The following is an 18984-nucleotide window of genomic DNA, read 5'->3' on the forward strand; positions in this document are numbered from 1 at the left end:
CTGCCTTGGGAGTTGGTTCAAACCCTCAGGAACTCCAAATTAGGATAAAACCTCCCCTGTACCTCCTTAAGGCGGAGATTATTATAATGAGACTGATAATCAATTTATCCATACTATAAATACAACTCTTTTCTTTCCTTATTTGAGAAATACCTTTCTATTTGTCTGATTCTCTCCCTGTGTTCACTGACAGTATTGCAGTAAAACTTGGGAAACTGAGTCACTGAGTCTTGTCATTCTTTTGGGATGACTCACAATCAATTTGACCTTAAATCCATCCCACATCAAGTATGTGGTGCTCAGCAAGTCTCAAATAAGACCCCAAATTCTGAGAGCAAACAAGGTCAGATAATGTTACCATTTCAAAAAGAAGCTAAGGAGAACCATCCTAAAATGAACTCGACCATTTTTAATGCATAACTACTAGAGGATAGATAAATTAGTTACAGGTGAGATAAAGGTCTATCTACTAAAATTTCTTCTGGAAGATGCTAGTCTCAAATTAATACAAATAAAATGTAATCTACTTAATCTATCCTGAGGGAATGTAATGATAGACTAGGAAAATGGGGGGTGGGGGTGGGAAGGAATTGAGCAAGAATTAAGCAGAGTATTTTCAGCATTGTCCAGGAGAGAAGTGTCCTGACCAACTGATTAAGGTCTATCTGGCAGGAAGTTTACCAGCCTCTCAGAATTTCCTCTCCCTCATTTGTCCCTGCTTCACCCATCTGGTCACTCACCTGACTAGAAGCTCCTGCAGTGACAGTAAAAGGACTTTAAATTCAAATTCAAAATCTCCCTAAGGCTGCAGCCATAGAACCCCTAGCAGGCCGAGGTGCTTGAGGATTCTTGGGTTGTGTGGGGTGGAATTGGGGAATTAGGAATCCCCTGTGGAATGCCCAAACCACTGAATCCAATTATACTGCCAATATACACAATGAATATAAAAGAAGGGTTTTTTTTCTTATTATAAAATACTCAACATAATGACAGTACATAAGTACATAGTGCTTTAAGGTTTAGAAGTTGAATTCATCTTATCCTTTTTTTTTTTTTGGTTTTTAGGGGATTTTTTGGCAGGGCAATGAGGGTTAAGTGACTTGCCCACTGTCACACAGCTAGTAAGTGTCAAGTGTCTGAGGTCGAATTTGAACTCAGGGCCTCTTGATCTAAGGCCGGTGCTTTATCCACTGTGCCACCTAACTGCCCCTAAAATGGGTCTTTATTTTTTTTTTATTTTTGTAGGGCAATGAGGGTTAAGTGATTTGCTTGTTTGTTTTGTTTTTTGTTGAGGAATAAGGGTTAAGTGACTTGCCCAGAGTCATACAGCTAGTAAGTGTCAAGTGTCTGAGGTCATATTTGAACTCAGGTCCTCATGAATCCAGGGTCGGTGCTCTATCCACTGCACCACCTAGCAGCCTCTCAAAATAATTTTGAGATCCAAATTCTCTTTCTCTTCCTCATTTTATCCTTAAAACAATCACATGAATTGGGTCATTCCCATTACACTGAGTCAGTTGTGGCCCTAGGATTCAAGGCTTCTGACTCCAGAGCTTTTTCCCACTACTCCAAAGGACTTTCTGAATATAAAGAGGAAAGGATCATAGATTTAGAGCTGGAAGGGGCCTTAAAAGATATCTAATCTGGGGGCAGCTAGATGGCGCAGTGGTAAAGCACTGGCCCTGGAGTCAGGAGGACCTGAGTTCAAATCCTACCTCAGACACTTGACACTTACTAGCTGTGTGACCCTGGGCAAGTCACTTAACCCTCATTGCCCTGCAAAAAAAAAAAACAAAACAAAAGATATCTAATCCAACCATTTTGTTTTACAATTGAAGATAACAGATGTCTGAAAGCATTTGCCACACAATTTAGCTAAGTTTTTCTATAGAAATGACTAAAACCACACTACAAATATCATTCAATCTTATTGCCAACTTTTTGTTTACAGGATAGACTTGAAAGCTGTCCTGTCTTTTCTCAAAAACTCTTATGGGTTTCTATGTAGCTTGAAAGAAACAAGACATAAATCTTCTCCAACAAGAGACTTACCAGCAATCCTCTCTCTTCATTGTGTAATGGAAAGTGGGCCATATTTGGAGTCATAAGAACTGAGTTTTAATTCTAGCCTTGACACTTATTAGTTGTGTGACCTTTGGCAGGAAACATTCTTTTCCAAATTTTAGTTTGCTTATTTTGTTAACCTTTTTTTTTTTTTTTGCTGGGCAATGAGGGTTAAGTGACTTGCCCAGGGTCACATAGCTAGTAAGTGTCAAGTGTCTGATCTGGATTTGAACTCAGGTCCTCCTGACTCCAAGGCCAGAGCTTTATCCACTAGGCCACCTAGCTGCCCCAAATGCTTGTTGATTGAGTAATGGTTGTGTTAACCTTTTTTTTTTTTTAGTTTGCTTATTTTGAATGATATTTTAATTTACTCATCACTCCCCCCCTCCACCTCCTCAGGGTTGTCTTAATAGTTTTTATTTTTTCTAGATTTTTTTTAAATCATAAAAGTATTTTATTATTTTCCAGTTACATGTAAAGATAGCTTTCAACATTTTTTAATAAGATTTTTAGTTCAAAATTTTTCTCCCTCCCTCCCTTCCCTCCCCGCTCCCCAAGGCAGAAAGCAATCTGATATAGGTTATATATGTACAATGACATTAAACATACTTTCTGCATTAGTTATGTTGTAAATGAAAAATCAGAACAAAAGGGAAAAAACTCAAAAAACCCCAAAATAATAGAAACAGTATGGTTCAATTTGCATCCTGATTCCACAGTTCTTTTTTTCTGGATGTGGAGAGCATTTTCTATCATGAGTCCTTTGGTATCGTCTTGGATCATTGTATTGCTGAGAAGAGCTAAGTCTATCACAGCTGATCATTACACAAAGTTGTTTTTACTGTGTACAATGTTCTGCTGGTTCTACTCACTTCATTCCGCATCAGTCCACTTAAGTCTTTCCAGGTTTTTCTGAAATCTGCCTGCTCATCATTTTTACAGCACAATAGTATTCCATGACATTTATACCACAACTTGTTCAGCCATTCCCCAATTAATGGGCATCCCCTTGATTTCCAATTCTTTGCCACCACAAAGAGAGCTGCTATAAATATTTTTGTACATGCGGGTCTTTCTCCCTTGTTTATGACCTCTTTGAGATACAGACCTAGTAGTGGTATTACTGGGTCAAAGGATAGGCATAGCCCTATAGCCCTCTGGGCGTAATTCCAAATTGCTCTCCAGAATGGTTGGATCAGTTCACAGCTCCACCAACAATGCATTAGTGTTCCAATTTCTCCACAGCTTCTCCAACATTTATTATTTTCCTTTTTTGTCATATTAGCCAATCTGATAGGTGTGAGGTGGTACCTCAGAGCTGTTTTCATTTGCATTTCTCTAATCAATAGTGATTTAGAGCATTTTTTCACATGGCAATAGTCAGCTTTGATTTCATCTGAAAACTGCCTGTTCATATATATCCTTTGACTATTTCTCAATTGGGGGATGACTTGCACTCTCATGTATTTGATTTAGTTCCCTATATATTTCAGAAATGAGGCATAGGACTATTTTTAAACAAGAATGAATGGGAGCTATTATTAAATACCTGGAAAAACTGCTAGTTTGACTCTGAGCTTAGGTCAGGGCCGTGGGGAGAGTGCTTGGAACACAGTCGGCGCCTAATAAATGCTTGTTGGCTTGAGATCCGGGTTGCTACACGAGCTCCTTCAAAAGGAAAGCCTTTGGGGCTGATTTCTCTAGGTCAGGGCTACTTAAACTTTTTCCTCTCCCGACCCCTTTTCGCCTGAGAAATTTTTACTTGACCCCGGGTACATAAGTATATAAAATAGGTATACATAACCTATTTGCTAAATTTTTCACGACCCCCACATTCAGTTACGGACCCCATATGGGATAACCACCCGCAGTTTCAGAAGCTGGGCTCTATAGGCTTTGAACAGCGGGGCCAATCAGGGAGCCGCCAGAAAAGCTCCGGCAGTCGGCAAAAGGACTTCAATTTCCAGCAAGCACAGCTCTCGCGGAGGATCACGGACGGGCAGTCTCTCCAGCGGGCTATTTCCGCGTGGACTGCCGCGTGAGTGCGCTCGGCATTCTGGGAGCTGTAGTCCCGCCCCTATTGGCGAGCCCCCCTTTTGAATGGGGACAGGGTAGTCTGGAAACTACAGCTCCTCCGGAGGAGTTGGAAGCAGGCGCTGCCTCCGGAGCCCCCCGGAGCCCCGGGAGGCGATGTTTTTGGATGAGGTGGACGGAGTAGCCCAGCGCTTACGGACAGCGGCTTAACCACCCTGCTCCCCCCACCCCTAATTCCACCCCAGAGCCACCATGCACCCGGCCTGCGCTGTCGGCCTGGTGTTCGCCGGCTGTTGCAGTAACGTGATCTTCTTGGAGCTCCTGGCCAGGTGGGTGACCTCACCGGAGCCAGATGGGCGCGGCCCGGGCACGCGCAGCACCCCGCCCCCAACACCCCGGGGAGAAGGCGCGCGCCCCACGCCGTCCGTTAGTCTGGGGCGGCCCGGGCCGGGCTTGGAGGGGGCAGGGGACGGAGCGAGGGGACCAGAGGGGAAAAGGTCCCGGGAGGGAAGGAAGAGAAACCGGGGGAGCAAGAGGCAGAGGGGATCCCGGAGAGGGAAAGAAGTTGGACCAAGTTGGACCATGGGAGGGGAGAGGGGGGAAGGAGCAGGTTGCGCCTGGAAGGGGGGAAGGAGAGGACTATTGGTTTTAGCCATTGAGGCTAAGGGAGGCAGTGGGTGTAGGAGGCTTTGCACTGTCATCTATGTACCCACGTCATTCCCTTGAGGCCATCCTCCCCATCGTCTCCACCGCCCTCGGCATTTTTATTGGACTCCCAGGTCTGCAAAGTCCCGCTGGTTTCCCCGGGGAGATAGATGCTATTACCGTGATACTGAGGACGAAGCTGAAGGCGGGAGACATTAAGTGACCCGCCCAGGGCCACTGAGGCCAAAGGTCACTCTGAACCCACTCCACTGCCTAGCTTGACCAACATAGAGGGGGAGAAACCCTCAAGACCATAGCTTTGCCTTCTTAAAGCTGGAAGGGACCTCAGGCCAGCTAGCCTTCATTTTACCAGACGTGGAAACTGAGACCCTGCTCCAGGTCATACATGATAAGTCAGTCGTTAAGCATTTATTACGAGCTTTCCTATGTGACAGTGCCTGGCGCTGTCCTAAGTACTTGGCATTCAGAAAAAGGCAGCCCTGCCTTAGAGTGTGTGTTTTAATGGGAGAGGCCGCGTGCAAATAACTATAAAGTAATCTCCCAGGGAAGGAAAGGCCACCTGCAGAAAGTGGAACTTGAGCTGAATCTTGAAGTGGAGATGAGGGAGAATACTGTAGTGATGAGGCTAGCCGGTGCAAAGACATGGAGGTGGGAGATTGGAGTTGGAGGAAGAGCAAGTAGGCCAGTGTAGTTGGGTCATAGAGTGTGTGGAGGCCAGTCTGAGAATGGAATGACACCAGGTGGGGGTGTTAGAGCAGGGATTTGAATACAGTTTCTTTGACTTGGAGAGGAAGCCTGAGAGAATGGATAAGAGCCTGCTTTGTAAAACTGGGTTGGGATCCCATATAGGGTTGAGTAACTGAATGTGGGGGACATGAAAAATTTGGCAAAAGTAGAAGCTTACGTATACTTATTTTATATACCTATATACCCCAGGTCGCATAAAGACTTCTGGGGCAAAAAAAGGAGTCTCGGGTGGAAAAAGTTTTAAGAAGTCCTGCTCTAGGAAAGTCTCTAAGACTTAAATTGTAGGGGTGTTGATCTGCTTTGTTTGAGGCAATTTCCATATGCAGGATGTTCCTATCTCAAAGAAGCCACAGGTCTAGTCCTTTACCTTTGACTCCAAATCCAGTGTTCTTTCTCTTGTAGGTACAGATCATCCAATCCAAGAATACTTGGGGGGTGGGGGGAAGGTGCAGGGAACCCTTGTGGCAGTGAAGCCTATGGACAGATTCTCAGAATGATGGGTGATTTGGACATGTGGTCCATGCCCCTGCACAGCCACTTCTTCAGCATATGGTTGTAGGACTGGGGCCTCAAATTCAAATAGAAAGGAGGTCACGTTAGGATTCCTGCAGGCAGAATATTGACTTAGAAAAGCAAAGATTAACATTTTATTGTATTCCTATTTATTTTGTTTGCAAAGGAAAAAAAAAAAGTAGAATGGCAAGAGCTCCAAAGGACTTTTAGTTCCCTCCCTGTGTTGTAGAGCTTTCCGAACTCATATTGGTCTGATCAGCCACAGTTGGACACACTGTCCCCTGTCCCCAACATAGTAAAGTCATTTTGGTCCTAATCGAGAATAAAGAACAAGAACCAACCAGCCATTTATTTTGTTAAATATTTACATTTTGATCTTGTTCTGGCTGTGTTTCAGGCTGTTTGTTGGACATTTGTCCATACCCATTATACCTGATTTGCCATTTAAGATTTTTGAAAGTTTCCTGGCAGCCCTGAGAGATTAAGTGATTTGTCCAGGGAGGCATCCTATCCATTGCACCTGTTTTCTCTCATGCTGACACCTTGTATAAAGTGAATAAGCAGGGGCAGCTAGATGGCGCAGTGGTGAAGCGCTGGCCCTGGATTCAGGAGTACCTGAGTTCAAATCCGACCTCAGACACTTAACACTTACTAGCTGTGTGACCCTGGGCAAGTCACTTAACCCCAATTGCCTCACTAAAAAAAAAAAAAAATTAAATTAAAGTGAATAAGCAAACTGAAATTTTATCTCTTTGTAATTCTGGATTTTTAAAATATTGATTTTCTATAAGTGGGAACCATTTGTTGTGGTAAGAGCCTTAGACTGGTTGCCAAGAAACTTGAGATCTCATTCTGGCTAGGATAAGTCATTTGACCTCTTTGGAACTTTTCTCATTTGTAAAATAAGGATATTAATCTCTCAAGTCCCTTGAAGCTCCATTTCTGTTGAAAAACATCCAAAGGGCTTACACTTCAGTGGCTTCTATTCTTAACGAGAGAAATGGACAAGCTAAAAACTCTTCATTTAGAAACCTAATAATTGCATGCTTATTGTGAGGATCAGCCCAGATAAGTCTGGAGAAGCCTATTAAACAAGTTAGTTACCAGGTGACAATTTTTTTAAGCTTCTACAACTTATGAAAAGCATCAGTTAAACTGCAGAGTATTAAAGGTCTGGCAATTATTTTCTCCAAGATTTGATATCTCTAAGCAAATTCCACAAAAGACTCGGCATCTAAGATCACTGTTAGTACTGGCTATACCTTATCTCATGTCCCCCAGCGTGAGAGCTGTAATACTCTACACCTCACTGCTACTTCCTGGCCTGTTTATTCTTTCATTATTTTGACCACTTTTTATAAAGAGGCTTTTTTCTTTTTAAGGCTTTTTAAAGAGGTTTTTCTTTTTTCTTTTGTTATCTAAGTTTTGAGAGGCAGCATGATATGGTGGATAGAGGCTGCTTCAGAGCCCCCAAAGACTCAGTCTAAGTCACCAAAAAAGAAAGGACATGAAGACTCTTTAAGTAGTAAAGCAAAAACAACTTGTATTCCTAGAGGGAGTTTCCTGACAAGTAGTACTGTATACCATGAAATCACAAGTTGAGGCCAAACTCCACGCCCCCTTAAAAAAAAAAACAAAACCCTAACATACATGGACTTTGCCATAGTTCTTTCATCTCAGAGCAAACTGGTGGATAGACCATTCTGAGGATTTGTGTCAACAGATCTGTTATTCCCAACCCAATTATTAGTCCGATATTCCTTTTGTATGCCATGATGTCTAGCACAGCCTTGTGTTGCTGATATTGTCCTCCAATCACTATACACTTTGTCCAAGGATCCAGATTCTCACTATAGTATGGTAAACCATAAAGCATTTCTACAAATATTTCAAAAAGAAATGTTTATAGAATCATTGACTAAAGTTGTTGATCAGTTTTTCCCCTTTACCATTTCTTTAGTTATTTCCTTTATATAAAATAAGTGAAACCTTTGGGTCATATTACTCAACACTTATTTGAGTATCCACCATATGCCTAAGTACTTAATGCACTAATGTTGGGAGACCAGGGGGAAGTAATCAAAGAAGTTATAAAACTTGTTTGATGCATGTAGAAGGTGTAAAACATAACTAACTTCTGTAAGGATTCCCCAATCTAATTAGTGAGACAAGTCATATACATATTAAACGATGAGAAAACAAGAACTCATTGATTATATGATAGTTGCATAGTACAGATAAATACAGAAACTCTTAGAGGAGAGAGGTCATTTCTGGCTTAGGGTTAGGGATCACAGAGGAGGTAACATTTGAATATAGGCTTTTTTTGTTGTTTTTTTGCTGGATAATGAGGATTAAGTGACTTGCCCAGGGTCACACAGCTAGTAAGTGTCAAGTGTCTGAGGTCAGATTCGAACTCAGGTCCTCCTAAATCCAGGGCCAGTGCTTTATCCACTGTGCCACCTAGCTGCCCCTTGGAGGTGGACTTTGAAGAACATGTTCGGTATAGATAGCCAGAAAGTTAGATGAGTTCATACCAGTTACCATTATACTAGAGTAGGCTTTACAGCTGCCCTAGGGAGTAATGATAGAAAATGAATGATACTCTTAACCTGAGGTCCATGGACCCCCCCAAAGAGTTAATGGATAAGGGGGGAGGAGCTCACCTACGACTTGGGATGCCAGCTACAAGCTGCCCTGCAACTGTGGAGCCAAGCAATGTCTCAACTGACCCTTCCTTTCCCTGCCCTGCCCCTCCCCTCAAAGTCTAAGCCCCAGGCCTGGCCCTGAGGGGACCCCACCCACATACTGTACCATTTTATTTCCCCAATCACAGCACCTGTTCCCAGGAAGCCCCGCCTGCCTTCTTCCAGTTATCACCTGCCTGCAGGGTCCAGGATGTAGATATATTGTACAAAGGTTTCTAAATCCCATCTTTTCTGTGCACTTTTTAAATTTAAAAAGTGGGGTTCAAGGGGGGACTTCCCTCCCAATAAAGTCTGTCAATGTTTGGGGAAAAAAAGAGTTAATTGATAGATTTCAAGGAGCCTACGAATCTGGACAGGAAAAGTCATCTTTAGTTCAATATGATTGGTTTCCTTTGTAATCTATGTATCTTCTGCATTTAAATACGTTCTGAAAAGATCAATAGCCTTCACCAGATTGTCAAAAAGAGCCTGTGACACACCCAAAAAGGTTAAGAACCCAGTGGTAAATGATCTCTAAAGATCCCTCCAGCTCTAACATGTTTCTGTTTCACTACTAACCAGGAAATGGATATGATTATACTTAGGGATTTTAATTCCCTCTTCTGGGTAACTTAGAACCAAGGACATTGCGGGTGAATCAGATAAGGACCCTTTATCAATCTAAAATAAAAAATATGAGAACCACGATTTGCTTTCTGAAATCTTCGCCTCAAAACTATTATAACAGTTGGAGTTCTAACCAAGTCCTCATTTTCTTGTGTTTGAACTTCCAGTTTTTCATGTCTACTTGGGGTGCCTTTCTGTCAAAACTAATCAATGTAGATTTGTTTGGGAATTTCTTAAAATGAACTTTAAAAATTGTTATTTTGTTAGTAGTTCTTACTGAGGACCACTATCCAGGAAAATATTGGAGTGTAAGGGAAAGAAAGTTAGGTTACCATTGTAAAGGTTTAAATCCATAAATCACCTTAAGCCCTTTGGAATTCATAGTTCTTATGCAAAGAAAGTAACTAAAATGTCTATCCCCTTTTTTTCTCAGAGATTCTATTACTGGCATATACCCCAAGGAGGTCAGTGACACAAAGAAAGGCCCCATATTCACCAAAGTATTTATAGCAGCCCTTTTTTGTACTAGCAAAGAACTGGAAACAAAATAGATGCCTGTTGATTGAGAATTGGTTAAATACATTGTGGTACATTAATGTAATGGAATATCACAGTACAATAAGCTATGATAAATAACTACTGAGAAGCACAGAAAGACTCACATGAACTGACAAAAAACAAAGTAAATAGAACCAGGAAAACAACATACACAGTGACTACGACAATGTTCAAGGTAGAACAATGACAGAACAATGCTTGTGAAATTTTAATATCCAGATTTGGCCCCAAAGAAGAGATGTAAGAAGATACAGCATCCTTTTTGCAGAGGTGGGGGACCATGAGGGTAGAATGCTACATAATACCAGACCCTTTTAAAAAATATATTGCTTAGTTTTGTGTGACTTTTTTCTTTCTCTTATTATAAAGGATTGCTCTCTGAGAGGGGATAGAGGAGGGATCATAGTGAGAAATGTAGGTTATATAAAAACAACAGATCTAAAAACTTGTTAAAAATTTTTTTTCAAAGAAATGAACAATTCCAGGTACAGGTATGTCTTATTTTAGGATAAAGTGTGTTAGGATTGTATCATCTTTGAAAGGGACCTCAGAAGTCATCTAATTCAGGCTCCAACCCAAACCATAATGCCTTCTATGTAAATCCCATAAAGAGAATTTGTGTAAGCTGAATCATATATTAAATGTACTCAGGAAACTTGATACATAAAATAATCTTAGGTAAATTGTTTTATAAAATAAAATATTCTTTTGTCAAGCCAAGAATCATTTTGATTTATCTTTTGCATAAACCTCATTTTTCAATCCTAGTCTTCATTTGTCATATTTGCTTAAAGCAAAGTATATCTCTATCCATGCTGCAAACATGTCTTCTTTTGTTTTTTTTTTAATTTTTGCAGGGCAATGAGGGTTAAGTGACTTGCCCAGAGTCACACAGCTAGTAAGTGTCAAGTGTCTAAGGCCAGATTTGAACTCAGGTCCTTCTGAATCCAGGGCTGGTGTTTTATCTACTGTACCACCTAGCTGCCCCTGTGCTGCAAACATCTTAACCCATCTTTCAGATTCTCGAATGATTGCCACATTTCTTTTTTGAGATATTCTTAGAATCATTGACTGACTAAAATTCTTAATTGGTTCTTTTTTCCCCCTTATCTGTGTGTATGTGTGCGTGTGTGTGTGTGTGTGTATGTGTGTGTATGTATTCCCCTTAATGTATTTTTTTAAATGACCAAAATCCTGGGGGCAGCTAGGTGGTACAGTGGATGAAGCATTGGCCTTGGATTCAGGAGGACCTGGCCTCAGACACTTGACACTTACTAGCTGTGTGACCCTGGGCAAGTCACTTAACCCTCATTGCCCAACAAAACAAAAACAACCAAAAAAAAGTATTAAAATGACCAAAATCCTCTGGAAAGTCTCCTTCCCCTTCATGGCCCAAGTACCTTTTAATTTGAGTGTGTGAATTATACAATAGGAAGTCACTGGAGTTTATGAGTAGGATACAGTGACATGATTGGACCTGAGCTTTAGGAAAATCACTTTAGTAACTGGATTGGAAAATGGATTGGAGTGGGGGAAAACCTTGGCCACAGACCCAGTAGCAGGCTGAGGTGATGAGGGCCTGTTCTAGAGTGGCAGCAGTATCAGGAGAGAAGGAAGAGTATGTGAGAGATGTTGCAAAAGTCAGATTGACAGACCTTGATGATATAATCCGGTATCACTCCTAGGTTGTGAGCCTGAGGGGCTGGGAGGATAGCTTTGCCCTCTATAGTAATAGGGAAAGTAGGAGGGAGGGGAGGCTATTGGGGAAAGATTCTGTTTGAGGCATGTTGAGTTTAAGATATCTACTGGACATTCACTTCAGATATCTGAAAGGCACTTGGTGATGCAGGATTGTAGGTTACCAGAAAGATTGGAGCAAGAAAAGTAGATTTGAGAATCATCAGCATAGAGATGGTAATTGTATCCATGGGAGTGAGAAGTAGTATAGAGGGAACTGCCACCTCAGAACCCTGAGGTACCTATGGTTAGAGGGTGTGATCTGGAGGAAGATTCGGCAAGAGACAGAAGGAATATGGTCAGGTTGATAGGAGGAGAACTAGGAGAGTGGTGTACCAAAAACATAAAGAGAAGAGAATAGTGAAGACAGTGATCAACAGTGTCAGGGGCTGTGGAAAGATCAAGGGAAATAAGGATAGAGAAAAAGCCATTGGATTTGGCAACTAAGAGATCATTTGGTACCATTGGAAAGAGCAGTCTCAATGGAATGGTAGGGTTAGAAGCCAGACTATAAATGGCTAAGAAGAATGAGAAGAGAGAAAGTAGAGATGCCTGACCCAGATGGCCTTTTTAAGTTTAGCTGCAAAAGGCAGAAGAAATAGAGGACAATGGTTAGAAAGAATGGAAGGATCAAGGATGGGGAGATACAGGCATGTTTGTGGACAGCAGGGAAGGAGCCAGTAGAGAGGGAGAGATTGAAAGTAAGTCAAAGAGTGGGGATGACAGAGTGGGGGGGGGGGGCGAGGCTCTGTTGGAGGAGATGGGATGGAATAGAATGGCTTGAACAAGGAGAGGGTTTAGCTTTTGTAAGGAGTAAGGCCACTTCATCACGTGAGACAGGTGAAGGTGCAAAGAGTGGCAGGAGGCATGTGACTGAGATAGAAGAAGGAGTTCACGGTGAATGGCTTTAATTTTTTCAATAAAATCTGCGGTAAGATTCTTAGCTTAAAGAGTGGGGGTAGAGGAAACCACTGGAGGTTTTGAGTTGAGATGTTCATCATGGAAATATAGAATGTTGAAGGGGTTGGGGAAGAATAGAAATGTTTAAAATACTTTGTAGCTAATTTTTTTTTTTAGTGAGGCAATTGGGGTTAAGTGACTTGCCCAGGGTCACACAACTAGTAAGTGTTAAGTGTCTGAGGCCGGATTTGAACTCAGGTACTCCTGAATCCAGGGCCGGTGCTCTATCCACTGCGCCACCTAGCTGCCCCGCTTTGTAGCTAATTTTAACATGAAAAAAAATTTTTTTTAAATACCTTATAGCTTGAGGAAGTTCCAGACACTATCCACTTGTCTTCACTGTAAACTCCCGGTGGCCCACTGAACTCTAGTAGAGTAAAGGTTCTCTGAGGCCCAAGCAACATAGGCAACAGAAATTCTTGAGGCCTCCCTTTAAGCAGTGGTGCAGGGGGATTTTTCATCATGGGAAATGCTTCCTAGCTCTTCCTGTGGAAGATCACCTACTTTGCCCCCATATCTCTGGGAGAATTTCTGTTTTCTGTAATAACCTCAAGTTCTGAATTAGGCCAGATATAAAAGGATTGTAGATCTCATCAGATTTTATTCCATATCCTTTGTCTTCCCATATAAGTGGGGGTACCAAATGAAAACATTCTGATTATATGAGAATCCCAATGATGACATGTAGCCAGTTTTATTAGGCTGAACTTACAGATTGATGCCCAGCTCATCAATCTGATGCATTTTGTTAGGAAAGAGACTGCATAGAGGCTTTTTTCTCTGAGTTATGGACAATAGGCGTATGAAAACACAGATAAAGACATGTTATTGTTATTGTATGCTATTGAAATTTATTCTCTGTAGCCTAGAATCATCAAGCTATGTTGTGTCATATAAATGACCTTGTTCTCAATTCACTTATTTTTCCCCCCTCTCACTCCTACCCACTGTTCAGGAGGCATCCAGGATGTGGGAACATCGTGACATTTGCACAGTTTTTATTTATAGCCATGGAAGGCTTTATCTTTGAAGCTAACTTGGGAAGGAAGAGGCCTGCTATTCCAATAAGGTATGGAAGTTAAAATTTTCTTACTTTTATAAAACATGTATTTAAATGCAGAAACGTCTGAGACTTCCTTAACATCTGTGGCAAAGACAGCTGTGAAATTGTCTGTTTTGCTGAACTTCGAGAGTTTTGAAACTCTGGACAAAATACTTAATAATCTCTAACGTTTTTACAGCACTTTAAGGTGGGAAAAGCAGCAGATACATTATGTTGTTTGGGCATCATAGCAACCTTGTAGTTGGTACAGATATTATCATCTGTATTTTATATATGCGGAAACTAAAGCTAGGAGGAGACAAATGGCTTTCCCTTGGTAAGTGGCCAAAGTGCCTTTGGACCAGTTTTGTTCAAGTCTCTCTTAACTTCAAGTCCAGCCCTCTTCCTGCTTTCCCCCTCAGTCATCATTCAGCCAGCCTTGGGCTAAGCTACATAACTGTCCCTCCAAGAAGCTTACATTCTAATGGGAGAGAAAACATGCTCAACAGATACATGTAAATAACATACAGATAGAAAGTGACCTTAGTGGCGAAGGCTCAAGAAGCTGGCAAGGAGGAGGACCTGGAGAGCCATCCTTACAAGGGGTCATTTTATCCGTGTCTTAATGGAAACCCAGATTTTTAACAGCCATAAGTGAGGAGGCAGAGTGTTCTAGATAGGAAGGATTCGGCCCACACATGGCGACTGATGTGGAATGTTGCCTTCAAGAAACAGCAAGTAGACTAGTATAGCCAGGTCACAGAGTGTAGAGAGGGAAATAATATATAAGAAGAAAGGAAAAGGTAAGAAGGGTCCAGGTAGTAAAGAACTTTTAAATTTGATCCTGCAGGTAAAGAGAGTCACCAGAGTTTGATTAGTGACAGACACTTTAGGAAAATCACTTTGGGGTTGCAGTGGGAAGAAACTTGGGGCACAGAGACCAATTAGAAAGCTGTTGCAATGGTCCGTGTGAAATGTGCTGAGTCCGGAATGAGGGCAGTAGTTGTGTGAGTGGAGAGTAGGTGATAGATGAGAAATGTTAGGAAGGTAAAAACGACAAGATTTGGCAGTCAATTGGATATGAGGGAGTGAGAGGGAGGAGCTGAGGATAACACCAAGATTTGGAACTGGGGTCACTAGAGGAATGGTGGTACCCTCAATACTAATAAGCAAGTTAAAAAGAAGGGAAGGTTTGGAGGGAAAGATAATGAGTTTACTTTTGGACATGTTGAGTTTGAGATTTCTTTGGATCATTTCATTCCAACTGTCTAGTAGGAAGTTGGTAATATCAGACTGGAGCTCAGAAGAGAGACTAGGGCTAGATACATAGATCTGGGAATCATATACAGAGAGATTATAACTGAACCCACGGAGAGACTAAGGAGATCACCAAGTGAGACAGTACATAGATTACAGAGAAGAGGACCCCAAACAGAGTGTTGGGGTAGACTGTCATTCAGTGGGCCTTCTAACTGGCATAGCACCAACTTAAAAGAAATTGTGATGAAGACAGCAAGTGATATGTGTAAATATAAAATATGTTATGAATAATTAGTATAGGGTCAGCTAAATAGTCTAGTCTGCCTGTACTCAGATGGAGTTTGGTAGACTGGATTTTTTCTTTACTTCTCTATTAAAAAGGAAGAAAAGCAGAAATTAAAAGTAGAAAAATTTATTTGGCTTTATTTTGGAAAAAATGGATAGCAAAATTAAGTTGAAACTTGTTTAATTTCAGAACAGTGACTAGTCCAAACATAAATATTATATCACGTCACATCATGATATGTCACGATATGTCATGTTGCATCATATATAGAGAGAGGTTTTTAATGCTATCACATCCAAGTTTGAAAGTTAAAGTTTAGTTTGGTTGGTATTTCATAGAAATTTTCACAAAGAATCCTTTTTGAGCTTAAGTTACTAATACTGTATTTATCTTTTTTTACTTGAGAGAGAGGAGTTAGGTCTTATAATTTCTTGTAATTCCCTTTTTCCCCCCTTTCCACTGCCAATTTGTGACTAAGGTTAGAATGGCATTGCCTTTTCAGAAATGGTCACATCTTCCTCAACCCTGCCAAGGAATGGGCCTCGGATTTGGTGTCAGAAAACAGTGGTTGGAATCCCAGCATCTGCCCTTGTAGCTGGGGAGCCACTGAGCAGTCCCTTATCCTCGATGGTCTGGGTTTTCTCATTTGTAAAATGGAATGCTATACCTACCTCATAGGGTCCTCATGCAGAAAGCCCTGTTAAAAATGTTATATTTTCTCAGGGGGCAGCTAGGTAGCACAGTGGAGTGGATAAAGCACTGGCCCTAGATTCGGGAGGACCTGAGTTCAAATTCGGCCTCAGACACTTGACACTAGCTGTGTGACCCTGGGCACAAGTCACTTAACCCTCACTGCCCCCAAAAAAAAGAAAAAAGAAAGAAAAATGTTCTATTTTCTGACTCATTTGCTGGTTTTTTTTAGCATTCAGTGCTTTTATTTACCATAATCCCATATAGCTGATATTCTAGGAGGTTTCTATTCCCAGGGCTTTTTCCACCTGTTTCTAAAATTTCTGACTAAGAGATATGGCATTGGAATGCATCTTCATTGTTTGTAGAGTTATATGAAAGCATTCTGAGGCGTCTAAAGTCTAAATGTATCATGACTTTCAGTATAAAGTTGGAGCTTTAAATTCATGGTTGCCAGGTTACCACTAGCAAGGGGAGATTTGGGGTTTGACTGCTATGAAGAAAAAAGCATTTGGAAATGTTAATGAATGTCACCCTTTGCATTATTGTACTTGCTGCTATTAACACTCCAACTCTGTAATCATGTGATAAAGGAGTTAAAATTGGTAAAAGATAGTCAACAAAGGAAGAAAAGGGAACAAACATTCATAAAGTACCTACTCTGCCAAGTTCTATGCTAAATGTTTTATAAATAGCAATATATTCGATTCTCACAGTAGTCGTGTGAGGGAGGTGCTTTTATTTTACAGTTGATGAAACTGAGTCAGACAGCAGTTAAGTGATTTGGCTGGGGTCACAGAACTGGTAAGTGTCTGAGGCCACATTTGAACTCAGGTCTTCCTGTGGCCCTGTGCTGAGTGCCAGGGATATAAAAAAAAGCAAAAATTGATTCCATACCCTCAAGGAGCTCACATTCTTTTTTTCTTTCTTTCTTTCTTTTTTTTTTTAAATTGGGGGGAGGGGACGGGACACAATGAGGGTTAAGTGACTTGTCTGGGATCACACAGCTAGTAAGTGTCAAGTGTCTGAGGCCGGATTTGAACTCAGGTCCACCTGAATCCAGGGCCAGTGCTTTATCCACTGTGCCACCTAGCTGCCCCAGGAGCTCACATTCTAATGGGGGGCACAAAATACAAAAAACCTGAAAACTGTACATAGCAAATCTACGCAGTGTGAATGGAAGGCAGTCTCAAAGGAAAAAGCACTAGTGGGGGGAAGGAGACTGGGAAAAGCCCTTTACAAAAGGTGGGATTTAAACCGAATCTTGAAGGAAGCTAATAGGCAGAGTTGAGGAGGGGAGACCATACTAGCATAGAGAACAGTCAGAGAGTGTTGTGTGCAAGGAACAGTAATAGTTAGACCAGTATCATTGAATCATTTGGAGGAGAGAAGTCTACAGGACAGATAGGAAAAAGCCGGTCAGTCAGTCAGACATTTATTAAGTGCCTGCTATGTGCTAGGAATCCAAAGAAAGGCAAAAAACAGTCCCTGCCCTCAAGGAACTCACAATCTAGTGAGTGGCAAAGACCATGTGCAAACAACTGTAAACAGAGCCCTAGAATTAAGAGAGACTGGAGAAGACTTCCTATAGAAGATGGGATTCTAATAGCCTTGAAAGAAGCCAGGAGGCAGAAGTGAGAAAGAGCATTCCAGGGTATTGGACAGCCAGTGACGAACCTCTGAGTAGCACAAGGAGTCTTTTGTCCGTGGAACTTCAAGGAGACCAGTGTCATTAAATCACAGAGCAAGGTGGATCTGAATGAAAACCAGGCTTTTATTTTTTATTTTGGAGGTGACAGGAAGATGGGTATGAAGGGATTTCAATACCAAACAGAAGACTTTCTATTTGATCTTATAGGCATTGGAATGTCACCCAAAGAGAGGGGCTAGAGGGGTCTCATGTTCAGACCTGTGCTTTAGGAAAATCACTTTGGTAGCTGAATGGAGGAAGGACTGGAGTGGGGAGAAATTTAAAGAAGGGATACCAGTCAGAAGGCTTTTGCAGTAGTCCAAGAATGAAGTGAGGAGTGCATACCCCAGGGTGACAACTGTATGAGTAGGGAGAAGGGAGAAGGGAATCAGATACAAAAACGACAAAACTTGTACACATACTGAGTGAGAGTGTGGAGTTGAGGGTGACACCTAGGTCGTAAGTCTGAATGAATGGAAGGATAGTGGTACCCTTGACAATAATAAGAAAATTTGGAAGAGGGGAAAGATGGGGGAAGTGGGGGTGGGGGAAGCTGATGAGTTCTCTTGGCAGAACCAAAAAAATAGCTGATGATGATAATAGTAATGACTTTTATACACGTATGTAAAATAAATCCATTACTCTCGATCTTTCCAGAAATAGAAATATTATCTTCTAAAATGGATGTTTTAAAAATAGTAGATTCTGTGTGATGTGCTCTTATACTTCTGTTGCAGGTATTATGCCATCATGGTGACCATGTTCTTCACTGTCAGTGTGGTGAATAATTATGCCCTAAATCTCAACATTGCCATGCCCCTGCATATGATATTTAGATCAGTAAGTGCTGCCTGCATCACTGAATGGGTTTACTCTTGTTAAAAACATAACTTTATAGACATGATATAGCAAAAGTAAGGAATTTATCTTGTGATAAGTCGATCTCAGTATGTGAAAAGGGGGCTGATCTAGTAGAAAGGCAAAGGGAAAGAAATGTAGCTTTTTACTTTGTCTTTATTTCTTTCCTTTTAAAAAAGAAATAATAGGGGCAGCTAGGTGGCGCAGTGGATAGAGCACCGGCCCTGGAGTCAGGAATACCTGAGTTCAAATCCAGCCTCAGACACTTAACACTTACTAGCTGTGTGACCCTAGGCAAGTCACTTAACCCCAATTGCCTCACTAAAATAAAATAAAATAAAATAATAATAAACATTTTTATTTAAAGTTTGAGTTACAAATTTTATCCCTTCTTCCCTCAGAGGGAAGTAAGTGATCAGATGTAGGTTATGAATGTGCAGTTATGTAAAACATTGCCAAATTAGTCATTTTGTATAAGAAAACTTGAATAAAAGGGAAGAAATGAAAGAAAGTGAAAAATAGCATGCTTCAGTCTGTGTTCAATCAATATAATTTCTTTCTTTGG

At 41.2% G+C, this 18984-nt stretch overlaps 1 protein-coding gene across 1 annotated transcript in view; it reads left to right on the forward strand.

Moving 5' to 3' along the window:
* The first annotated feature begins 4131 nt into the window (after nt 1–4131).
* Nucleotides 4132–18984, forward strand: part of SLC35B4 (solute carrier family 35 member B4) — a 28620-nt gene continuing 13767 nt past the window's right edge. The window contains exons 1-3 of the mRNA XM_043969129.1: nt 4132–4427; nt 13549–13662; nt 18299–18401. Coding sequence (XP_043825064.1) covers nt 4351–4427; nt 13549–13662; nt 18299–18401 — 294 coding nt within the window. The 5' untranslated portion in view covers nt 4132–4350. The remainder of the gene's footprint in view (nt 4428–13548; nt 13663–18298; nt 18402–18984) is intronic.

The sequence above is a fragment of the Dromiciops gliroides genome, chromosome 5 (genome assembly GCF_019393635.1).
Source record: "Dromiciops gliroides isolate mDroGli1 chromosome 5, mDroGli1.pri, whole genome shotgun sequence".
Lineage (NCBI taxonomy): Eukaryota > Metazoa > Chordata > Mammalia > Microbiotheria > Microbiotheriidae > Dromiciops > Dromiciops gliroides.